The sequence below is a fragment of the Eleutherodactylus coqui genome, chromosome 7, assembly GCF_035609145.1.
Source record: "Eleutherodactylus coqui strain aEleCoq1 chromosome 7, aEleCoq1.hap1, whole genome shotgun sequence".
In the NCBI taxonomy this organism is placed as follows: Eukaryota; Metazoa; Chordata; class Amphibia; order Anura; family Eleutherodactylidae; genus Eleutherodactylus; species Eleutherodactylus coqui.
The window spans coordinates 8,686,950-8,707,899 of NC_089843.1; the positions used below are offsets into that span (position 1 = coordinate 8,686,950).

At 47.7% G+C, this 20,950-nt stretch overlaps 1 protein-coding gene across 6 annotated transcripts in view; it reads right to left on the minus strand.

The window, feature by feature from the left end:
• DYSF (dysferlin) overlaps positions 1–20,950 on the minus strand; it is a 419,332-nt gene that overhangs the window by 278,683 nt on the left and 119,699 nt on the right. For all 6 annotated transcript variants that reach the window (XM_066572850.1, XM_066572852.1, XM_066572851.1 and 3 more), the window contains exons 13-14: positions 19,422–19,525; positions 4,003–4,071 (exon numbers count right to left, since the gene is read on the minus strand). In XM_066572850.1, coding sequence (XP_066428947.1) covers positions 4,003–4,071; positions 19,422–19,525 — 173 coding nt within the window. The remainder of the gene's footprint in view (positions 1–4,002; positions 4,072–19,421; positions 19,526–20,950) is intronic.

Sequence of the window (20,950 nt, forward strand, 5' to 3'; positions counted from 1 at the left end):
GCGGGGTCTTGCATTGGCCCCCTGTGTTGCGGAGTCTTGCATTGGTCCCCTGTGTTGCGGGGTCTTGCATTGGTCCCCTGTGTTGCGGGGTCTTGCATAGGTCCCCTGTGTTGCGGGGTCTTGCATAGGTCCCCTGTGTTGCGGGGTCTTGCATAGGTCCCCTGTGTTGCGGGGTTTGACATTGGTCCCCTCCCTGTGTTACGGGGTTTTGCATTGGTCCCCTGTGTTGCGGGGTCTTGCATTGGTCCCCTGTGTTGCGGGGTCTTGCATTGGTCCCCTGTGTTGCGGGGTCTGGTATAGGTCCCTTGTGTTGCGGGGTCTTGCATTGATCCCCTGTGTTGCGGGGTTTGGCATTGGTCCCCTGTGTTGCGGGGTCTTGCATTGGTCCCCTGTGTTGCGGGGTCTTGCATTGGTCCCCTGTGTTGCGGGGTCTTGCATTGGTCCCCTGTGTTGCGGGGTCTTGCATTGGTCCCCTGTGTTGCGGGGTCTTGCATAGGTCCCCTGTGTTGTGGGTCTTGCATTGGTCCCCTGTGTTGCAGGGTTTTGCATTGGTCCCCTGTGTTGCGGGGTCTTGCATTGGTCCCCTGTGTTGCGGGGTTTTGCATTGGTCCCCTGTGTTGCGGGGTCTTGCATTGGTCTCCTGTGTTGCGGGGTTTTGCATTGGTCCCCTGTGTTGCGGGGTTTTGCATTGGTCCCCTGTGTTGCGGGGTCTGGTATAGGTCCCCTGTGTTGTGGGTCTTGCATTGGTCCCCTGTGTTGTGGGTCTTGCATTGATCCCCTGTGTTGCAGGGTCTGGTATAGGTCACCTGTGTTGCGGGGTCTTGCATAGGTCCCCTGTGTTGCAGGGTCTGGTATAGGTCCCCTGTGTTGTGGGTCTTGCATTGGTCCCCTGTGTTGCGGGGTTTTGCATTGGTCCCCTGTGTTGCAGGGTCTGGTATAGGTCCCCTGTGTTGCAGGGTCTGGTATAGGTCCCCTGTGTTGCAGGGTCTGGTATAGGTCCCCTGTGTTGCAGGGTCTGGTATAGGTCCCCTGTGTTGCGGGGTCTTGCATTGGTCCCCTGTGTTGCAGGGTCTGGTATAGGTCCCCTGTGTTGCGGGGTCTTGTATAGGTCCCCTGTGTTGTGGCGTCTTGCATTGGTCCCCTGTGTTGCAGGGTCTGGTATAGATCCCCTGTGTTGCGGGGTTTTGCATTGGTCCCCTGTGTTGCAGGGTCTGGTATAGGTCCCCTGTGTTGTGGCGTCTTGCATTGGTCCCCTGTGTTGCGGGGTCTGGTATAGGTCCCCTGTGTTGCAGGGTCTGGTATAGGTCCCCTGTGTTGTGGCGTCTTGCATTGGTCCCCTGTGTTGCGGGGTCTTGCATTGGTCCCCTGTGTTGCAGGGTCTGGTATAGGTCCCCTGTGTTGTGGCGTCTTGCATTGGTCCCCTGTGTCGCGGGGTCTGGTATAGGTCCCCTGTGTTGCAGGGTCTGGTATAGGTCCCCTGTGTTGTGGCGTCTTGCATTGGTCCCCTGTGTTGCGGGGTCTGGTATAGGTCCCCTGTGTTGTGGCGTCTTGCATTGGTCCCCTGTGTTGAGGGGTTTTGCATTGGTCCCCTGTGTTGCGGGGTCTTGCATTGGTCCCCTGTGTTGCGGGGTCTTGCATTGGTCCCCTGTGTTGCGGGGTTTTGCATTGGTCCCCTGTGTTGCGGGGTCTTGCATTGGTCCCCTGTGTTGCGGGGTATTGCATTGGTCCCCTGTGTTGCGGGGTCTGGTATAGGTCCCCTGTGTTGCGGGTCTTGCATTGATCCCCTGTGTTGCAGGGTCTGGTATAGGTCCCCTGTGTTGTGGGTCTTGCATTGATCCCCTGTGTTGCAGGGTCTGGTATAGGTCCCCTGTGTTGTGGCGTCTTGCATAGGTCCCCTGTGTTGCGGGGTCTTGCATTGGTCCCCTGTGTTGCGGGGTCTTGCATTGGTCCCCTGTGTTGCAGGGTCTGGTATAGGTCCCCTGTGTTGCAGGGTCTGGTACAGGTCCCCTGTGTTGCGGGGTCTTGCATTGGTCCCCTGTGTTGTGGCGTCTTGCATTGGTCCCCTGTGTTGCGGGGTCTGGTATAGGTCCCCTGTGTTGTGGCGTCTTGCATTGGTCCCCTGTGTTGAGGGGTTTTGCATTGGTCCCCTGTGTTGCGGGGTCTTGCATTGGTCCCCTGTGTTGCGGGGTCTTGCATTGGTCCCCTGTGTTGCGGGGTCTTGCATTGGTCCCCTGTGTTGCGGGGTCTTGCATTGGTCCCCTGTGTTGCGGGGTCTTGCATTGGTCCCCTGTGTTGCGGGGTCTTGCATTGGTCCCCTGTGTTGCGGGGTCTTGCATTGGTCCCCTGTGTTGCGGGGTTTTGCATTGGTCCCCTGTGTTGCGGGGTCTTGCATTGGTCCCCTGTGTTGCGGGGTATTGCACTGGTCCCCTGTGTTGCGGGGTCTGGTATAGGTCCCCTGTGTTGCGGGGTCTTGTATTGGTCCCCTGTGTTGCAGGGTCTTGTATAGGTCCCCTGTGTTGCGCGGTCTGGTATAGGTCCCCTGTGTTGCAGGGTCTGGTATAGGTCCCCTGTGTTGCAGGGTCTGGTATAGGTCCCCTGTGTTGCAGGGTCTGGTATAGGTCCCCTGTGTTGCAGGGTCTTGTATAGGTCCCCTGTGTTGCAGGGTCTGGTATAGGTCCCCTGTGTTGCAGGGTCTTGTATAGGTCCCCTGTGTTGCGGGGTCTTGTATAGGTCCCCTGTGTTGCAGGGTCTGGTATAGGTCCCCTGTGTTGCAGGGTCTGGTATAGGTCCCCTGTGTTGCAGGGTCTTGTATAGGTCCCCTGTGTTGCGGGGTCTGGTATAGGTCCCCTGTGTTGCAGGGTCTTGTATAGGTCCCCTGTGTTGCAGGGTCTGGTATAGGTCCCCTGTGTTGCGGGGTCTGGTATAGGTCCCCTGTGTTGCGGGGTCTGGTATAGGTCCCCTGTGTTGCGGGTCTTGTATAGGTCCCCTGTGTTGCGGGGTCTTGCATTGGTCCCCTGTGTTGCGGGGTCTTGCATTGGTCCCCTGTGTTGCGGGGTCTTGCATTGGTCCCCTGTGTTGCAGGGTCTGGTATAGGTCCCCTGTGTTGCAGGGTCTGGTATAGGTCCCCTGTGTTGCAGGGTCTTGTATAGGTCCCCTGTGTTGCGGGGTCTGGTATAGGTCCCCTGTGTTGCAGGGTCTTGTATAGGTCCCCTGTGTTGCAGGGTCTTGTATAGGTCCCCTGTGTTGCAGGGTCTGGTATAGGTCCCCTGTGTTGCGGGGTCTGGTATAGGTCCCCTGTGTTGCGGGGTCTGGTATAGGTCCCCTGTGTTGCGGGGTCTTGCATTGGTCCCCTGTGTTGCGGGGTCTTGCATTGGTCCCCTGTGTTGCGGGGTCTTGCATTGGTCCCCTGTGTTGCAGGGTCTGGTATAGGTCCCCTGTGTTGCAGGGTCTGGTATAGGTCCCCTGTGTTGCAGGGTCTTGTATAGGTCCCCTGTGTTGCGGGGTCTGGTATAGTGCGATGCGTTTTGCGAGGACAAATGGATCGCTACCCTTACGAGATTCACAGACGTGGAAAACTTGCACGTTGTTTCAGTAGTAAAAATAGCCAAATGGCGGCGCCGGCGGTCACATGGTGCGAGGGAGGCGTGAGAGAATAAGGGGTGGAATCGCGCAAAACACGACACGCCGCAATCCTCGTCCCGCACATGGAAACGGGCGACTGAAGAGCAGAGGTTCTCCTGTGCGATCTCCGTACACCTCGCAATGCATGGAAATCGCACGGGAAAATCGCACTTTAACCCCTTAATGACACAGGATGTAAAGTTGCGTATTTTGTGTTCGGGGGTCAGCAGCTGAACCGATCCCGGCTCTTTCTTCCCTAATCGCAGCTGTTAACCATTCAAACGCTGCTGTCAATTCTTACCGTGGCATGTAAATCCCCTACACAATCCCCTGTTGTGGGGCGCTGATCATCCCATAGGTGGCGCTCTGTCTGCTACTCACCCTGACGGGTAACGTGATGCTTTGGTTCCATTGCGGGTTGGCGTTCTTCTCCAGAATCTTACTGTAAGTCTACAAAGTAACAAGTAAGAAGTGTTACCCGACCGTGAATGTTACATCCGGCCCCTGCGGACAGCCGGGGAGCGTTCAGACAGCTTCCCACTACATGATGACGGACATTGGTGCTGCAGACGCCGGCAGGTTATCCTATAAGCACGGAGCCCTTCAGGGATGGAGCAGGCTGCTGTCCGCCTCAGTAATGGCAGCAGACGGTTCCGGGCCCTTCGGGGTACCACCATGAAGCTGCTTTTGGCCCCTGAGAGAGAATCCCCCAACACAATGTAACACGCAGCGGAAGCCCTTCCTTGTTGTCACCTACATCCCGCGGCCCCGGGTGTCAGCCAGTCTGTCAGGAAGATGTCCGATCACAGCGCAGATATCATTTCTTCAGCTGATGGGTTGCTAGGGGCAACAAGAACGTCTTACTGACAGACAGCCTGATAGGTCTGGCTTATACGGTAGTACGCTTAGTTTCCAAACCAACCCCTCCTGTAGGAGGAGTATATATATATACACTCATTGTCAGTAACATCCCCCCCTAGAAGGAGTATATATATATATATATACACTGATTGTCAGTAACATCCCTCCCCTAGAAGGAGTATATATATATATACACTCATTGTCAGTGACATCTCTCCCCTAGAAGGAGTATATATATATACACACTCATTGTCAGTAACATCCCTCCCCTAGAAGGAGTATATATATATATATATATATACACACACACACTCATTGTCAGTAACATCCCCCCTAGAAGGAGTATATATATATATACACACTCATTGTCAGTAACATCCCCCCTAGAAGGAGTATATATATATATATATATATACACACTCATTGTCAGTAACATCCCCCCCCCTAGAAGGAGTATATATATATACACACTCATTGTCAGTAACATCCCTCCCCTAGAAGGAGTATATATATATATATATACACACTCATTGTCAGTAACATCCCCCCCCTAGAAGGAGTATATATATATACACACTCATTGTCAGTAACATCCCTCCCCTAGAAGGAGTATATATATATATATATACACACTCATTGTCAGTAACATCCCCCCCCCTAGAAGGAGTATATATATATACACACTCATTGTCAGTAACATCCCTCCCCTAGAAGGAGTATATATATATATATATACACACTCATTGTCAGTAACATCCCCCCCCTAGAAGGAGTATATATATATATATATATATATATATATATACACTCATTGTCAGTAACATCCGCCCCTAGAAGGAGCATATATATATATATATATATATATATATATATATATATATACTCATTGTCAGTAACATCCCCCCCTAGAAGGAGTATATATATATATACACTGATTGTCAGTAACATCCCTCCCCTAGAAGGAGTATATATATATACACACTCATTGTCAGTAACATCCCCCCCTAGAAGGAGTATATATATATACACTGATTGTCAATAACATCCCTCCCCTAGGAGGAGTATATATATATACACACACACACCTATAACATGAGATGTCCTGACTGACTGATTCCTCTACCACTGCAGCTACAGACATGACATCTGGTCGGCGGCCCTCTTTGTATAAGGCCGGCTCAGACGGGCCACCGGATTCTGCTTCTTCTGTTGTGGTTGTTCGTATTTCCTGCGCTGACCCTTAGCGATGGCGCCGGTACCCGCAGCCTGTACATAGTGTTCACTGCGGACGGGCTGCGGGTCGGATGGCCGTCCACGCGGAATCCACGGCAAAATGGAGTATCCTCGAGCAAAATAGCGATTTTCCATGCTTTCTAATGGCGGCATGAATGTGCGGTGTGAGCCCGGCCGACCGCAGCGACGCACCAAGGACGGGCCCTTCACCTTCAGCTCCTAGGGGGCTCCGCGTCTGGGAACGCGATGTGTAACGCTCGCAATTGGAAACCCGGCAGAAACACCCCGGGGAAAGTATAAATAAACACGGGCCTTACTGATGGCGGAAAACACGGACCCAAATAGTCACCGGAACCCACAAACCGCGTGAGCGTGCGGTCCGACGGGTCAGCGGAGCGATGACAATCACTCCCATCACTATCAGGGAAAACCGTGAAATCCTCCCAGTGATTCTCCACGTGCTCCAATATCTCCTCCTGTTATCTATTGCTCCCTGTTATCAGCCAGAGTGAAGAGAAGATGACTGTAGTGAGGTAACAAATAATGCTATAACCATACACACGTGTTACGGATAATACGGGGGAGGGGGGCGCCAAACTCTGATGAAAGCGGTCTACAAGAAAATCTGTCTTTGTTGGCTATACCGACCAATCACAGCGCAGCTTTCACTTTACCTCAGTAGCATAAGAAATATAGGTTGCGCTGTGATTGGTTGCTAAACTGCTGAGGTAAAGTGAAAGCTGCGCTGTGATTGGTCGCTATGGGCACCACACCCTTATGAAAGAAGTTCAAAAGAAAAATGATCTTTGTTGCCCCTAGCAACCAATCACAGCACAGCTTTCATTTCCTATACTGCTGAGATAAAGTGCAGGCTGCGCTGTGATTGGTTGCTATACTACTAAGGTAAAGTGAAGGCTGCGCTGTGATTGGTTGCTATACTACTAAGGTAAAGTGAAGGCTGCGCTGTGATTGGTTGCTATACTACTAAGGTAAAGTGAAGGCTGCGCTGTGATTGGTTGCTACGGGCAACAAAGGCAGAATTTTTTTTAGGCCGCTTTCATATATTTAATCTACAATGGCAGCTGAAGAGTTAAACATAAACAGCACAATGCGGTCCCCGTTACTGGTGATGGCGCCAACATTCCAGACTCTTTAGGACACTGCAGTCCCGGCCGGAGAGAGGCGCCAGGAGATATTGGAGGCCGCGGAGGAGCACTGATAGTGATGGGGGTCTCATAAGCTCGTCGCCCCTCAGTGATACCTCCGGGGGCTGATTTTGGGGTCAGTGGATTTGTGCCATCCTCACCGCCGCCATAAAATCCTAAAATCAGAGTTTGCGTTGCTCTAACAGGAGACGCGTTGTATCAAAGTTCCCAATGTGAAGTCTATGGGCGCGGGCAGGGAGAGCGACGCGATGGTCAGCGTTGATACGTGGCTGAACAGCCATGAGCTCCGATCGCTGCTGTTCTCCGCAGCAACTACCTAAAGCGGACCGGCGGGTCACTCACCGCTTGACGCACAGCTGATGGACACACACTCGGCACTGCTGCATTCAGGTACACACACTCGGCACTGCTATCGCAGGTACACACACTCGGCTCTGCTACATGCAGGTACACACACTCGGCTCCACGCAGGTACACACACTCGGCTCGGCTACACCCAGGTACACACACTCGGCTCGGCTTCACGCAGGTACACACACTCGGCTCGGCTACACGCAGGTACACACACTCGGCTACACGCAGGTACACACACTCGGCTACACGCAGGTACACGCACTCGGCTACACCCAGGTACACACACTCGGCTCGGCTTCACGCAGGTACACACACTCGGCTCGGCTACACGCAGGTACACACACTCGGCTACACGCAGGTACACACACTCGGCTACACGCAGGTACACACACTCGGCTCGGCTACACGCAGGTACACACACTCGGCTACACGCAGGTACACACACTCGGCTCGGCTACACGCAGGTACACACACTCGGCTACACGCAGGTACACACACTCGGCTCGGCTACACGCAGGTACACACACTCGGCTCGGCTACACGCAGGTACACACACTCGGCTACACGCAGGTACACACACTCGGCTCGGCTACACGCAGGTACACACACTCGGCTACACGCAGGTACGCACACTCGGCTACACGCAGGTACGCACACTCGGCTCGGCTACACGCAGGTACACACTCTCGGCTACACGCAGGTACACACACTCGCCTCGGCTACACGCAGGTACACACACTCGGCTCGGCTACACGCAGGTACACACACTCGGCTCGGCTACACGCAGGTACACACACTCGGCTCGGCTACACGCAGGTACACACACTCGGCTACACGCAGGTACACACACTCGGCTCGGCTACACGCAGGTACACACACTCGGCTACACGCAGGTACGCACACTCGGCTACACGCAGGTACGCACACTCGGCTCGGCTACACGCAGGTACACACTCTCGGCTACACGCAGGTACACACACTCGCCTCGGCTACACGCAGGTACACACACTCGGCTCGGCTACACGCAGGTACACACACTCGGCTACACGCAGGTACACACACTTGGCTCGGCTACACGCAGGTACACACACTCGTCTCGGCTACACGCAGGTACACACACTCGGCTCGGCTACACGCAGGTACACACACTCGGCTCGGCTACACGCAGGTACACACACTTGGCTCAGCTTCACAAACATTTTATTTTGGCATAGCGAACATCAGGTTAGTCTGGCAATTATAACAGTCCTGCTGACTATTTGCTGATATGTCGGACCGCACACTTATGGTGGTTTGTGTGATTTAGGAGCAGCCCGGCAAATATGTAGGTCCAGATTTTGGACAATCGGTAAAATACATGTTTAATTATTTTTTCCAGGTTCCAAGTTCATCGATGCATTAGATATTGTTTTCCCATACAAACATTAACCCTTTCTTTAAACCCTTCGGCCGCTCTCACACAGTCGGTAAAATGCTGCATGTCAAGTGTGCCGTCCTACCACAACGCTCAAAGGCGTTTCTGAACGCAATCTACAGCGTTCAGCAGCATTTTTAATGCACTGCATCATTACAGTGGCTGATGAGGTGTGATAAAAAGCACTAAAACAGAGCGCATGGCGTTCGCACGCTAGTCTGTGCGCCCCACTGAAATCACTGGAGGCATTTAGGGCGAGCACCCACTGGCGTTTGCGTTTTCCGCGGGAAAAAACGCCGCGTTTTCGCGGCGTTTTTCGCGGCGCTTTTCGCGGCGTTTTTCGCAGCGTTTTCGCGGCTTTTCCATTAATTTCCATGGAGAAAAATAAGGACACATATGCAACTGACAGTTCCTATGTTAAAAACGCAAACGCAACGCAAAAAAAAAGCCAGTGGACAGGAACACATGTTATCTCTATGCCTGTGCAGGAAAAACGCAAAACGCAAAACGCAGGTAAAAAAACGCCAGTGGGTGCTCGCCCTTAACAAGATTTAGCGCTGCCTTTTTGTATATTGGAACCACATGGGCAATACACCAATCCAGCGGTACAACCCCGGTGCCAATAGAGTCCCTAAATGTAAGAGAGGTCAGTCACTTAGTTCCCTTAGAACCCTTAGGTATATTCCATTTGGGCCCGACGATTTGTGAATTTTCATCCTCTTTACCCGCCTCTGCACTTCCTCCTGAGTTAGGCAGCTGATATTTTGCGAGGGATTTGTTTTATTCCCCTGCATCTTGTGTGACATTTCCCTTTCCTTCGTGAATACACTTGAGAAAAAGATATTTAATAGATTTGCCTCCCTCCCATCGTTTTCTATGATTTTACCTGCATTATTCGTTAAAGGGCCAGCGCTCTCAGTACAAATCCTTTTACTGTTTACATAGTTGAAGAATAGTTTCGGGTTGTTTTTGCTCTCTTTAGCGATCAGTCTTTCTACCTCCTCCTTGGCCGTCTTGATCTTATCCTTACATAATTAGTTTTTTCCCCTGTACGATTTTAGCGCTTCTGTGCTGCCTTCTTGTTTTATGAGTTTCAGCACTTTCTTTTTTTCATTTATTGCCCCCCCCCCCCCCCCCCGCCTTACCGTCTTATCGAACCACATTGGCTTCCTTCTACTTGTAGTTCTTTTATTTATAGAGGGTATGAACTGCTCACAGGAGGTAATTAGGATGTCTTTAAACTTCTCCCATTTGTTGCCTGTTCTGATATTTATGAGGATGTTGTCCCATTTAATGTTACCGATAGTAATTCTGAGCTGATCACATGTTGCTTTACTAAAGTTTCGTTTTTTTGTCGCTCCCTGATAAGGCTTCTGATTGAATGACAGCTATAAATTATTTATATTGTGGTCACTATTTCGTAAGTTTCCCTCAACCTGCACCCCCATGATTCTGTCCGGTTTGTTGGTTAATAGTAAGTCCAGGATGGCCCTCCCTCTAGTTGGCTTCCACACAAGTTCGGTAAGGTAGTATCTGTACCAATAGTCGTCCCGTGTAAATGCATGCAGAAACCAGTATGACTAGTCGTTCCATGTAAACGGTAGCCATTCTGAACGACTGCTTACAGTGAATGCTCCCCGGCCACCCCGCCTCCCCACTGGCCACACTCTGAGTGATGCCAGCGGTACTTGCTCCTGGTAGCAGCACAGCAGTGAGCATTAGTGGGACGCACTGTCAGGCATCGTTTACCCAACATTTAGTCCCACTTAAATGGGGCTTCAGCAATATAATTATTATGAAGACAGTTACAATTTCCATCATCTAGAAAGTGTAATACGAATTTCACGCAGACTAAGTAGTGGGCAAAAGATAGCATGTGTATATATATATCTATATATATGAAGACGAAAGCCCTCACTGACTCACTGACTGACTGACTCACTCACTGACTGACTCACTGACTGACTCGCCAAAAGTTCTCCAACTTCCCGATATCGTAGAAACATGAATTTTGGCGCAAGCATAGATTATCTCCAAAATAGGAAAAGTAATTGGGTCCCAACTCGATTATTCAATTCTAGCGCAAAAGAATTGGCGTAGAAATTTAACGTACATAATCTAAATCTCTCACTTCCCAGTGTCATAGAAACTTAAAACTTGGCACGGGCATTGATTATGTCATAAATAGGAAATGTTAATGGGTCCCAACTTGATTATTCAATTCTATGCGCAAAAGAATTAGCGTCCAAATTTTACGTACGGAATCTAATTTTCTCACTTTCCAGTGTCATAGAAACGTGAAATTTGGCAGGAGCATTGATTATGTCATAAATAGGAAAAGCTAATGGGTCCCAACTCCATTATTTAATTCTATGCGCAAAAGAATTGGCGTCCAAATTTTACGTGCGGAATGTAATTTTTTCACTTTCTGGTGTCATAGAAACAGGAAATTTGGCACGAGCATTGATTATGTCATAAATAGGAAAAGTTAATGGGTCCCAACTCCATTATTCAATTCTATGCGCAAAAGAATTGGCGTCCAAATTTTACGTGCGGAATGTAATTTTTTCACTTTCTGGTGTCATAGAAACGTGAAATTTGGCACGAGCATTGATTATGTCATAAATAGGAAAAGCTAATGGGTCCCAAGTCGATTATTCAATTCTAGCGCAAAAGAATTAGCGTCCAAATTTTACGTACTGAATGTAATTGTTTCACTTTCCGGTGTCATAGAAACAGGAAATTTGGCATGAGCATTGATTATGTCATAAATAGGAAAAGCTAATGGGTCCCAACTCCATTATTCAATTCTATGCGCAAAAGAATTAGCGTCCAAATTTTACGTACGGAATGTAATTTTTTCACTTTCCGGTGTCATAGAAACGGGAAATTTGACACGCGTATTGATTATGTCATACATAGGAAAAGCTAATGGGTCCCAACTCGATTATTCAATTCTAGCGCAAAAGAATTGGTGTCGAAATTTTACGTGCGGAATGTAATTTTTTCACTTTCCGGTGTCATAGAAACAGGAAATTTGGCACAAGCATTGATTGTGTTATAAATATGAAAAGCTAATGGGTCCCAACTCCATTATTCAATTCTAGCGCAAAAGAATTGGCGTCGAAATTTTATGTACGTAATCTAATTCTCTCACTTCCTGATGTCATTTTATATAAAGGAAACGGCGCATGGTTACCTCCACGTGGTGTTTCCTGGGTAACGCAGAGAACTATGCAAAATGGTGAACATATGTTTTTCCTCAGTATCTCTAAAGTAACCACGACTTCATAAGATTTTCCGTGTGAACACCAGATAAACACCAGCACCAAATTAACTCGGGCGAAGCCGGGTATATCAGCTAGTATATATATACACACACACTTATACACACACACACACACACACACACACACACACTGTCATTAACATCTTCCCCCCTCTAGAAGTTGTCGGAATGGAATAAAACTTTATATGTGCATCAGAAGAGGTCTAGATGTGCATGACGGGAACATTGTTCTTCCTCTTCACAAGTCACTGGCCAGACCACACATGGAATATTGTGGACAGTTTTGGATATCGGTACTCAAGAAGGACATATCGGAGCTTGAGCGGGTACAAAGGTGGCAACTAAAGTAATAAATGGAATGGGTGTACTACAATACCCAGAAAGGCTATCAGAACTGGGGTTATTTAGTCCTTATTTAGAAAAAAGATGGCTGAGGATCAACTTAATAACTATGTATAGATATATCAGGGGTCAGTACAGAGATCTCTCCTTTCATCTATTATACCCAGGACTGTAACAAGGGGCGCTCTAATAACTATGTATAGATATATCAGGGGTCAGTACAGAGATCTCTCCTATCATCTATTATACCCAGGGCTGTAACAAGGGGCGCTCTAATAACTATGTATAGATATATCAGGGGTCAGTACAGAGATCTCTCCTATCATCTATTATACCCAGGACTGTAACAAGGGGGTGCTCTAATAACTATGTATAGATATATCAGGGGTCAGTACAGAGATCTCTCCCATCATCTATTATACCCAGGGCTGTAACAAGGGGGCGCTCTAATAACTATGTATAGCTATATCAGGGGTCAGTACAGAGATCTCTCCTATCATCTATTATACCCAGGGCTGTAACAAGGGGGCGCTCTAATAACTATGTATAGCTATATCAGGGGTCAGTACAGAGATCTCTCCCATCATCTATTATACCCAGGACTGTAACAAGGGGGCGCTCTAATAACTATGTATAGATATATCAGGGGTCAGTACAGAGATCTCTCTTATCATCTATTATACCCAGGACTGTAACAAGGGGGCGCTCTAATAACTATGTATAGATATATCAGGGTACAGTACAGAGATCTCTCCTATCATCTATTATACCCAGGACTGTAACAAGGGGGCGCTCTAATAACTATGTATAGATATATCAGGGGTCAGTACAGATATCTCTCCCATCACCTATTATACCCAGGACTATAACAAGGGGGCGCTCTAATAACTATGTATAGATATATCAGTGGTCAGTACAGAGATCTCTCCCATCATCTATTATACCCAGGACTGTAACAAGGGGGCGCTCTAATAACTATGTATAGATATATCAGGGGTCAGTACAGAGATCCCTCCCATCATGTATTATACCCAGGACTATAACAAGGGGGCACTCTAATAACTATGTATAATATATTAGACGGCAGTACAGAGATCTCTCCCATCATCTATTATACCCAGGACTGTAACAAGGGGGGCGCTCTAATAACTATATATAGATATATCAGGGGTCAGTACAGGGATCTCTCCCATCATCTATTACACCCAGGGCTGTAACAAGGGGGCGCTCTAATAACTATGTATAGATATATCAGGGGTCAGTACAGAGATCTCTCCTATCATCTATTATACCCAGGACTGTAACAAGGGGGTGCTCTAATAACTATGTATAGGTATATCAGGGGTCAGTACAGAGATCTCTCCCATCATCTATTATACCCAGGACTGTAACAAGGGGGTGCTCTAATAATTATGTATAGATATATCAGGGGTCAGTACAGAGATCTCACCATTATCTATTATACCCAGGACTGTAACAAGGGGGTGCTCTAATAATTATGTATAGATATATCAGGGGTCAGTACAAAGATCTCACCATTATCTATTATACCCAGGACTGTAACAAGGGGGCGCTCTAATAACTATATATAGATATATCAGGGGTCAAACAGAGATCTCTCCCATCATCTATTAAACCCAGGACTGTAACATGGGGGCGCTCTAATAACTATGTATAGATATATCAGGGGTCAGTACAGAGATCTCTCCCATCATCTATTATACCCAGGACTGTAACAAGGGGGCGCTCTAATAACTATGTATAGATATATCAGTGGTCAGTACAGAGATCTTTCCCATCATCTATTATATCCAGGACTGTAACAAGGAGGTGCTCTAATAACTATGTATAATATATCAGGGGTCAGTACAGAGATCTCTCCCATCATCTATTATATCCAGGACTGTAACAAGGGGGCGCTCTAATAACTATGTATAGATATATCAGGTGTCAGTACAGAGATCTTTCCCAGCATCTATTATACCCAGGACTGTAACAAGAGGGCGCTCTAATAACTATGTATAGATATATCAGGTGTCAGTACAGAGATCTTTCCCAGCATCTATTATACCCAGGACTGTAACAAGAGGGCGCTCTAATAACTATGTATAGATATATCAGGGGTCAGTACAGAGATCTCTCACATCATCTATTATACCCAGGACTATAACAAGGGGGCGCTCTAATAACTATGTATAAATACATCAGGGGTCAGTACAGAGATCTCTCCCATCATCTATTATATCCAGGACTGTAACAAGGGGGCGCTCTAATAACTATGTATAGATATATCAGGTGTCAGTACAGAGATCTTTCCCAGCATCTATTACACCCAGAATTGTGACTGTAACATCTAGAGGAAAGCAGGTTTCATCACCAACATAGAAGGGGGTTCTTTACGGTAAGAGCAGCGAGACTGTAGAACTCTCTGCCTGAGGATGTGGTGATGGTGAATACAATAAAAGAGTATAAGAGGTTCTGTACGCCTTTCTTGAGTGCTTCAATGTTACATGTTATATGACTGATTACTCAGAAGGGCCGGTGATCCGGGGATTATTCTGATTGCCAGATTGGAGTTGAGAAGGATTTTTTAAGCCTTTAATGGGGAAAATTGGCTTCTATCTCATTGTTTGTTTGTTTTTTTGCCTACCTCTGGATCAACATTGGGGTGGGGGTGGGGGAGTATAAGGCTGAACTGGATGGACAGAGGACTTTTTTCAGTGTAACATACTATGCTACTATGAGTGATTGTAACATTGATATAAGTAAGTGATTACAATATCAGATCAATTTATGTGGAAAACTGACCCCTGAAGGGGGGCTCTAGCACCTGGTTGGGCTGCCTCTAGCTTGGATACAATATGTGAAACGGTTGGGCATGGAGGCTCTAGTACCCTGTTGTACTGCCTCTAGCTTGGATACAAGATGTGATACATACAGGCATGGAGGCTCTAGTACCCTGTTGTACCGCCTCTAGCTTGGATACAAGATGTGATACAGGTGGGCATGGAGGCTCTAGTACCCTGTTGTACCACCTCTAGCTTGGATACAAGATGTGATACAGGTGGGCATGGAGGCTCTAGTACCTTTTTGTACCAGCTCTAGCTTGGATACAAGATGTGATACCAGTGGGCATGGAGGCTCTAGTACCCTGTTGTATCCAAGCTAGAGGCGGTACAAGATGTGATACGGGCAGGCATGGAGGCTCTACTACCCTAATGTACTGCCTCTAGCTTGGATACAAGATGTGATACGGGTGGGCATGGAGGCGCTAGTACCCTGTTGTATCGCCTCTAGCTTGGATACAAGATGTGATACGGGTGTGCATGGAGGCTCTAGTACCCTGTTGTACCGGCTCTAGCTTGGATACAAGATGTCACACAAGCAGGCATGGAGGCTCTAGTACCCTGTTGTACCGCCTCTAGCTTGGATACAAGATGTGATACGGGGGGCATGGAGGCTCTAGTACCCTGTTGTTCCGGCTCTAGCTTGGATACAAGATGTCATACAAGCAGGCATGGAGGCTCTAGTACCCTGTTGGGTCGCCTCTAGCTAGGAATCAAGATGTGATATGGGTGCCCCCCAACCTGCACCCCTGTTATTCTGTCAGGTCTGTTGGTTAATATCAAATATAACCTCTAGTCGCGTTCTGTACAAGTAGGGTAATTGACAGAAAGTTATTACCTTTATGAGATCCACAGGTTTTGGCTGCCCAGTTTATATCCGGATACTTAGTCTCCCATAATAATGACCTCACTCAGTGCCTTCTGTTATACTTGGTGTCTATAGAAAACCTCTGAGGATTTTATTGTTGCATTTCTACCCATAGGGACTCCACATGTTCATCTCCCTCCATATATCATCCCGTAATATGGGCTTCTGAACAGACAGTAAGGTTTATGGACAGACTTCTAGCATTAGTCCCCTTTATGGACAGACTTCAAGCATTAGTCCCCTTTATGGACAGACTTCTAGCATTAGTCCCCTTTATGGACAGACTTCTAACATTAGTCTCCTTTATGGACAGACTTCTAACATTAGTCCCCTTTATGGACAGACTTCTAGCATTAGTCCCCTTTATGGACAGATTTCTAGCATTAGTCCCCTTTATGGACAGACTTCTAGCATTAGTCCCCTTTATGGACAGACTTCTAGCATTAGTCCCCTTTATGGACAGACTTCTAGCATTAGTCCCCTTTATGGACAGACTTCTAACATTAGTCCCCTTTATGGACAGACTTCTAGCATTAGTCCCCTTTATGGACAGACTTCTAGCATTAGTCCCCTTTATGGACAGACTTCTAGCATTAGTCCCCTTTATGGACAGACTTCTAGCATTAGTCCCCTTTATGGACAGACTTCTAACATTAGTCTCCTTTATGGACAGACTTCTAACATTAGTCCCCTTTATGGACAGACTTCTAGCATTAGTCCCCTTTATGGACAGATTTCTAGCATTAGTCCCCTTTATGGACAGACTTCTAGCATTAGTCCCCTTTATGGACAGACTTCTAACATTAGTCCCCTTTATGGACAGACTTCTAGCATTAGTCCCCTTTATGGACAGATTTCTAGCATTAGTCCCCTTTATGGACAGACTTCTAGCATTAGTCCCCTTTATGGACAGACTTCTAGCATTAGTCCCCTTTATGGACAGACTTCTAGCATTAGTCCCCTTTATGGACAGACTTCTAACATTAGTCTCCTTTATGGACAGACTTCTAACATTAGTCCCCTTTATGGACAGACTTCTAGCATTAGTCCCCTTTATGGACAGATTTCTAGCATTAGTCCCCTTTATGGACAGACTTCTAGCATTAGTCCCCTTTATGGACAGACTTCTAGCATTAGTCCCCTTTATGGACAGACTTCTAACATTAGTCTCCTTTATGGACAGACTTCTAACATTAGTCCCCTTTATGGACAGACTTCTAGCATTAGTCCCCTTTATGGACAGATTTCTAGCATTAGTCCCCTTTATGGACAGACTTCTAGCATTAGTCCCCTTTATGGACAGACTTCTAGCATTAGTCCCCTTTATGGACAGACTTCTAGCATTAGTCCCCTTTATGGACAGACTTCTAACATTAGTCTCCTTTATGGACAGACTTCTAACATTAGTCCCCTTTATGGACAGACTTCTAGCATTAGTCCCCTTTATGGACAGATTTCTAGCATTAGTCCCCTTTATGGACAGACTTCTAGCATAAGTCCCCTTTATGGACAGACTTCTAGCATTAGTCCCCTTTATGGACAGACTTCTAGCATTAGTCCCCTTTATGGACAGACTTCTAACATTAGTCCCCTTTATGGACAGACTTCTAGCATTAGTCCCCTTTATGGACAGACGTCTAACATTAGTCCCCTTTATGGACAGACTTCTAGCATTAGTCCCCTTTAGGGACAGACTTCTAACATTAGTCCCCTTTATGGACAGACTTCAAGCATTAGTCCCCTTTATGGACAGACGTCTAGCATTAGTCCCCTTTATGGACAGACGTCTAACATTAGTCCCCTTTATGGACAGACTTCTAGCATTAGTCCCCTTTATGGACAGACTTCTAGCATTAGTCCCCTTTATGGACAGACTTCAAGCATTAGTCCCCTTTATGGACAGACTTCTAGCATTAGTCCCCTTTATGGACAGACTTCTAGCATTAGTCCCCTTTATGGACAGACTTCAAGCATTAGTCCCCTTTATGGACAGACTTCTAGCATTAGTCCCCTTTATGGACAGACTTCTAGCATTAGTCCCCTTATAGTTTAGAAGGTTTTGGTTATTTTTTCTTTTAAGGCCTCCTTCCCACGAACGGATTTCCGCCGCGTAATTCGCGGCGAAAATCCGCTGCGTTGCCCGCAGCTATTAGGTTCTATTGAACCTAATAGCTCAATGCTCACGATGCGTAATTCCACCGCGGAATTACGCACCGCGATTTCTCCCGTCCTCACCCGCAGCATGCTCTATTTTCTGCGGGTGAGGACGGGCTGTACGCACTGACGGCTTCCATTGCAGTCAATGGAAGCCGTCCATTCACGCTATCTCCCGCTGTAACCAGCGGGAGATAGCGTGAAAAAACGCTTTCCCGCCCACCGCCGAGCGTCATATGACGCCAAATGACGCGGTCCGGCCGCGTCACGTGACACGGCTGGTGACGCGCGGCGGTGGGCGGTGACGAGCGGTGACGCGGCGGCGGTGGGCGGGAAAGCGATTTCACGCTATGTCCCGCAGGTAAGTATAGGGGCTCTGGGGGGCGCCGTGACGGGCTTCACTGCGTAATATTACGCTGCGGAGCCCGTCACGCTCGTGGGAAGGAGGCCTAATTGTATCCCTATTAACTGTTCTGCCAGTTCCAAAGGTACTGACCCCTCCCACGGCTCCACCCCCTCTCATTACTTAGCCCCACTGTCTACGCCATCTTTCCCTTTATCTCCCCAGTCCCTTTTCAGATTGCCAAAAGATCTCAATGTTACAAGCTGCTCATTCCGATCCCGGATCTGGGCTTTGTGCACCCCGCTCACATCTCGTACAGCAGTGTGTACCCCTGGACAGCTGCATACATAACATAGGATGTAGACTGGAGGACATGGTCAGGCATGGAGCTCATTCCATGGGGATGCCACAGATAGAAATCAAGTCATTTATACAAGAATAACAGTACACAGATGAGTGACTCCTTCTAAAGTCCCCGATTATAAGTCACACACACTTACATCAAGCACACGTTGCCACGCTCCCGCAGTCGCTCTGTTGTTTGGACCAGTAACTCCTGCAGTGAATCCTCTGTTTGGAAAGAAGGAGCCTTTGTTTTTAGGTGTGAATACGCATATTTCATGTATTTGTGCAGTCCCATTCACTTTTATGGCCGATTTTGTGTATTTTTCCATGGAACCAAAAATCACATGAAAAATACAGACTTGTTCATAAACCCATTGAAGTCTACGGGATCTATGCAATAGATATTATGTACATAAATACCTGCGTAATACAGAGCGTATTTACACCTGCAGTAATGAGCCCTAAGCTTGTAGAGGTAAAGAACATTGCTGATGGCGCCCCCCAGCTATTACAGAGTAGACGATCATGATCCGAGTGCCCACGGCAGCTCAGCAATCAGATGGCACAGATATATAAGCCACTTACCATCTTCCCGGCAAAACTGATTTCTACAAAAGGATCCACCAGGTTTTTCTTGCTGCTGTCGATCCCAAAAATTTGCTTGACGTTATCCAGAATGGCGTCATCCACTGGTGGGTAAAGGAGAGAGCATAGATCATGAGTGCCTGGATGCAATCTGTGCCAACTCTTCATGTGATACCGTGTTTCCCAAAATAAGACCTACCCTGATAATAAGCCCTACCCTGATTCACGGGGGTTGAAATATAAGCTTTCCTTCGAAAATAAGCCCTAGCTACACTAGATAGAAAACAGCAATACTCACCTAGCCGGCGGCATCAGAATCCCTAGCGCTGGTCTCCGGCACTGCAGCAGGCTGCCATGTCCTCCGAGCTGACAGCATTCTCCATCTGGTAACTAACGGGACTTTGAATACCCCGCCTCCAGCAAGCGATTGCTGTGATTGGATCACAATTGCTGGTGGCTTAGCCAATCAGAGCCAGCACTCGATGAACCAATCACAGCCATTCAGTGATGTCATTCACTGAATGGCTGTGAGTTATCAAGTGCTGGCTCTAAATGGCTGAGCCACTGGCGCTTGTGATCCAATCACAGTAATCGCTTGCTGGAGGCGGGGTATTCAAAGTCCTGTTAGTTACCAGATAGAGAATGCTGTCAGCGTGGAGGACACGCAGCCTGCCGGTGACCAGTGTGAGGCACCAGGACGCCGTCGGCTAGGTAAGTATGAGAAACCTTATGAAAATAAGACACCGTGCCTCTTTAGGGGCAAACATTAATATAAGACAGTAGTATTCCCAGCTGAGATTTATGTAGGGCGGACAGGATTAAGTAAACATGGCCGCCGTCTTCCAGAAGCACCCGTCTTTGGGTTATGTCTAGATCTCCACAGAAATGAATGGGCCAAAGCTACAATACCACATACAACCTGTAGATAGGGGTGGTGGGGTTCTTGGAAGAAAGCAGCCATATTTTAGTCAACCACTACAACCTCTTTAATACCGAATACTTCTGGGATAGTGAAGGAGTCAATGGGCAGATCTTGGGGGTCACTTAATTCAGGCTAAATAAATCCAAAATTCTGTACTGATGTCTTTCATAATTTACCTTTAGGGGGTTGAAGCTTCATATTCGTGGTACAGAGATGTAAATATCACAGCTTCACTTCACACAGCCATAGAGAGAAAGAATAGACATTGTTTCCTGCAGCCACCACTAGGGGAAGCTCCCTGTATACATATGTATACAGCCAACACAAAAGGGATCTCACTAGATACAGATATATACAGCCACCACTAGGGGAAGCTCCCTGTATACATATGTATACAGCCAACACAAAAGGGATCTCACTAGATACAGATATATACAGCTACCACTAGATGGAGCTCCCTATATACAGATATATACAGCTACCACTATGCAGAGTTCCCTAGATACAGATATATACAGCCACCACTAGATGGAGCTCCCTATATACAGATATATACAGCTACCACTATGCAGAGTTCCCTAGATACAGATATATACAGCCACCACTA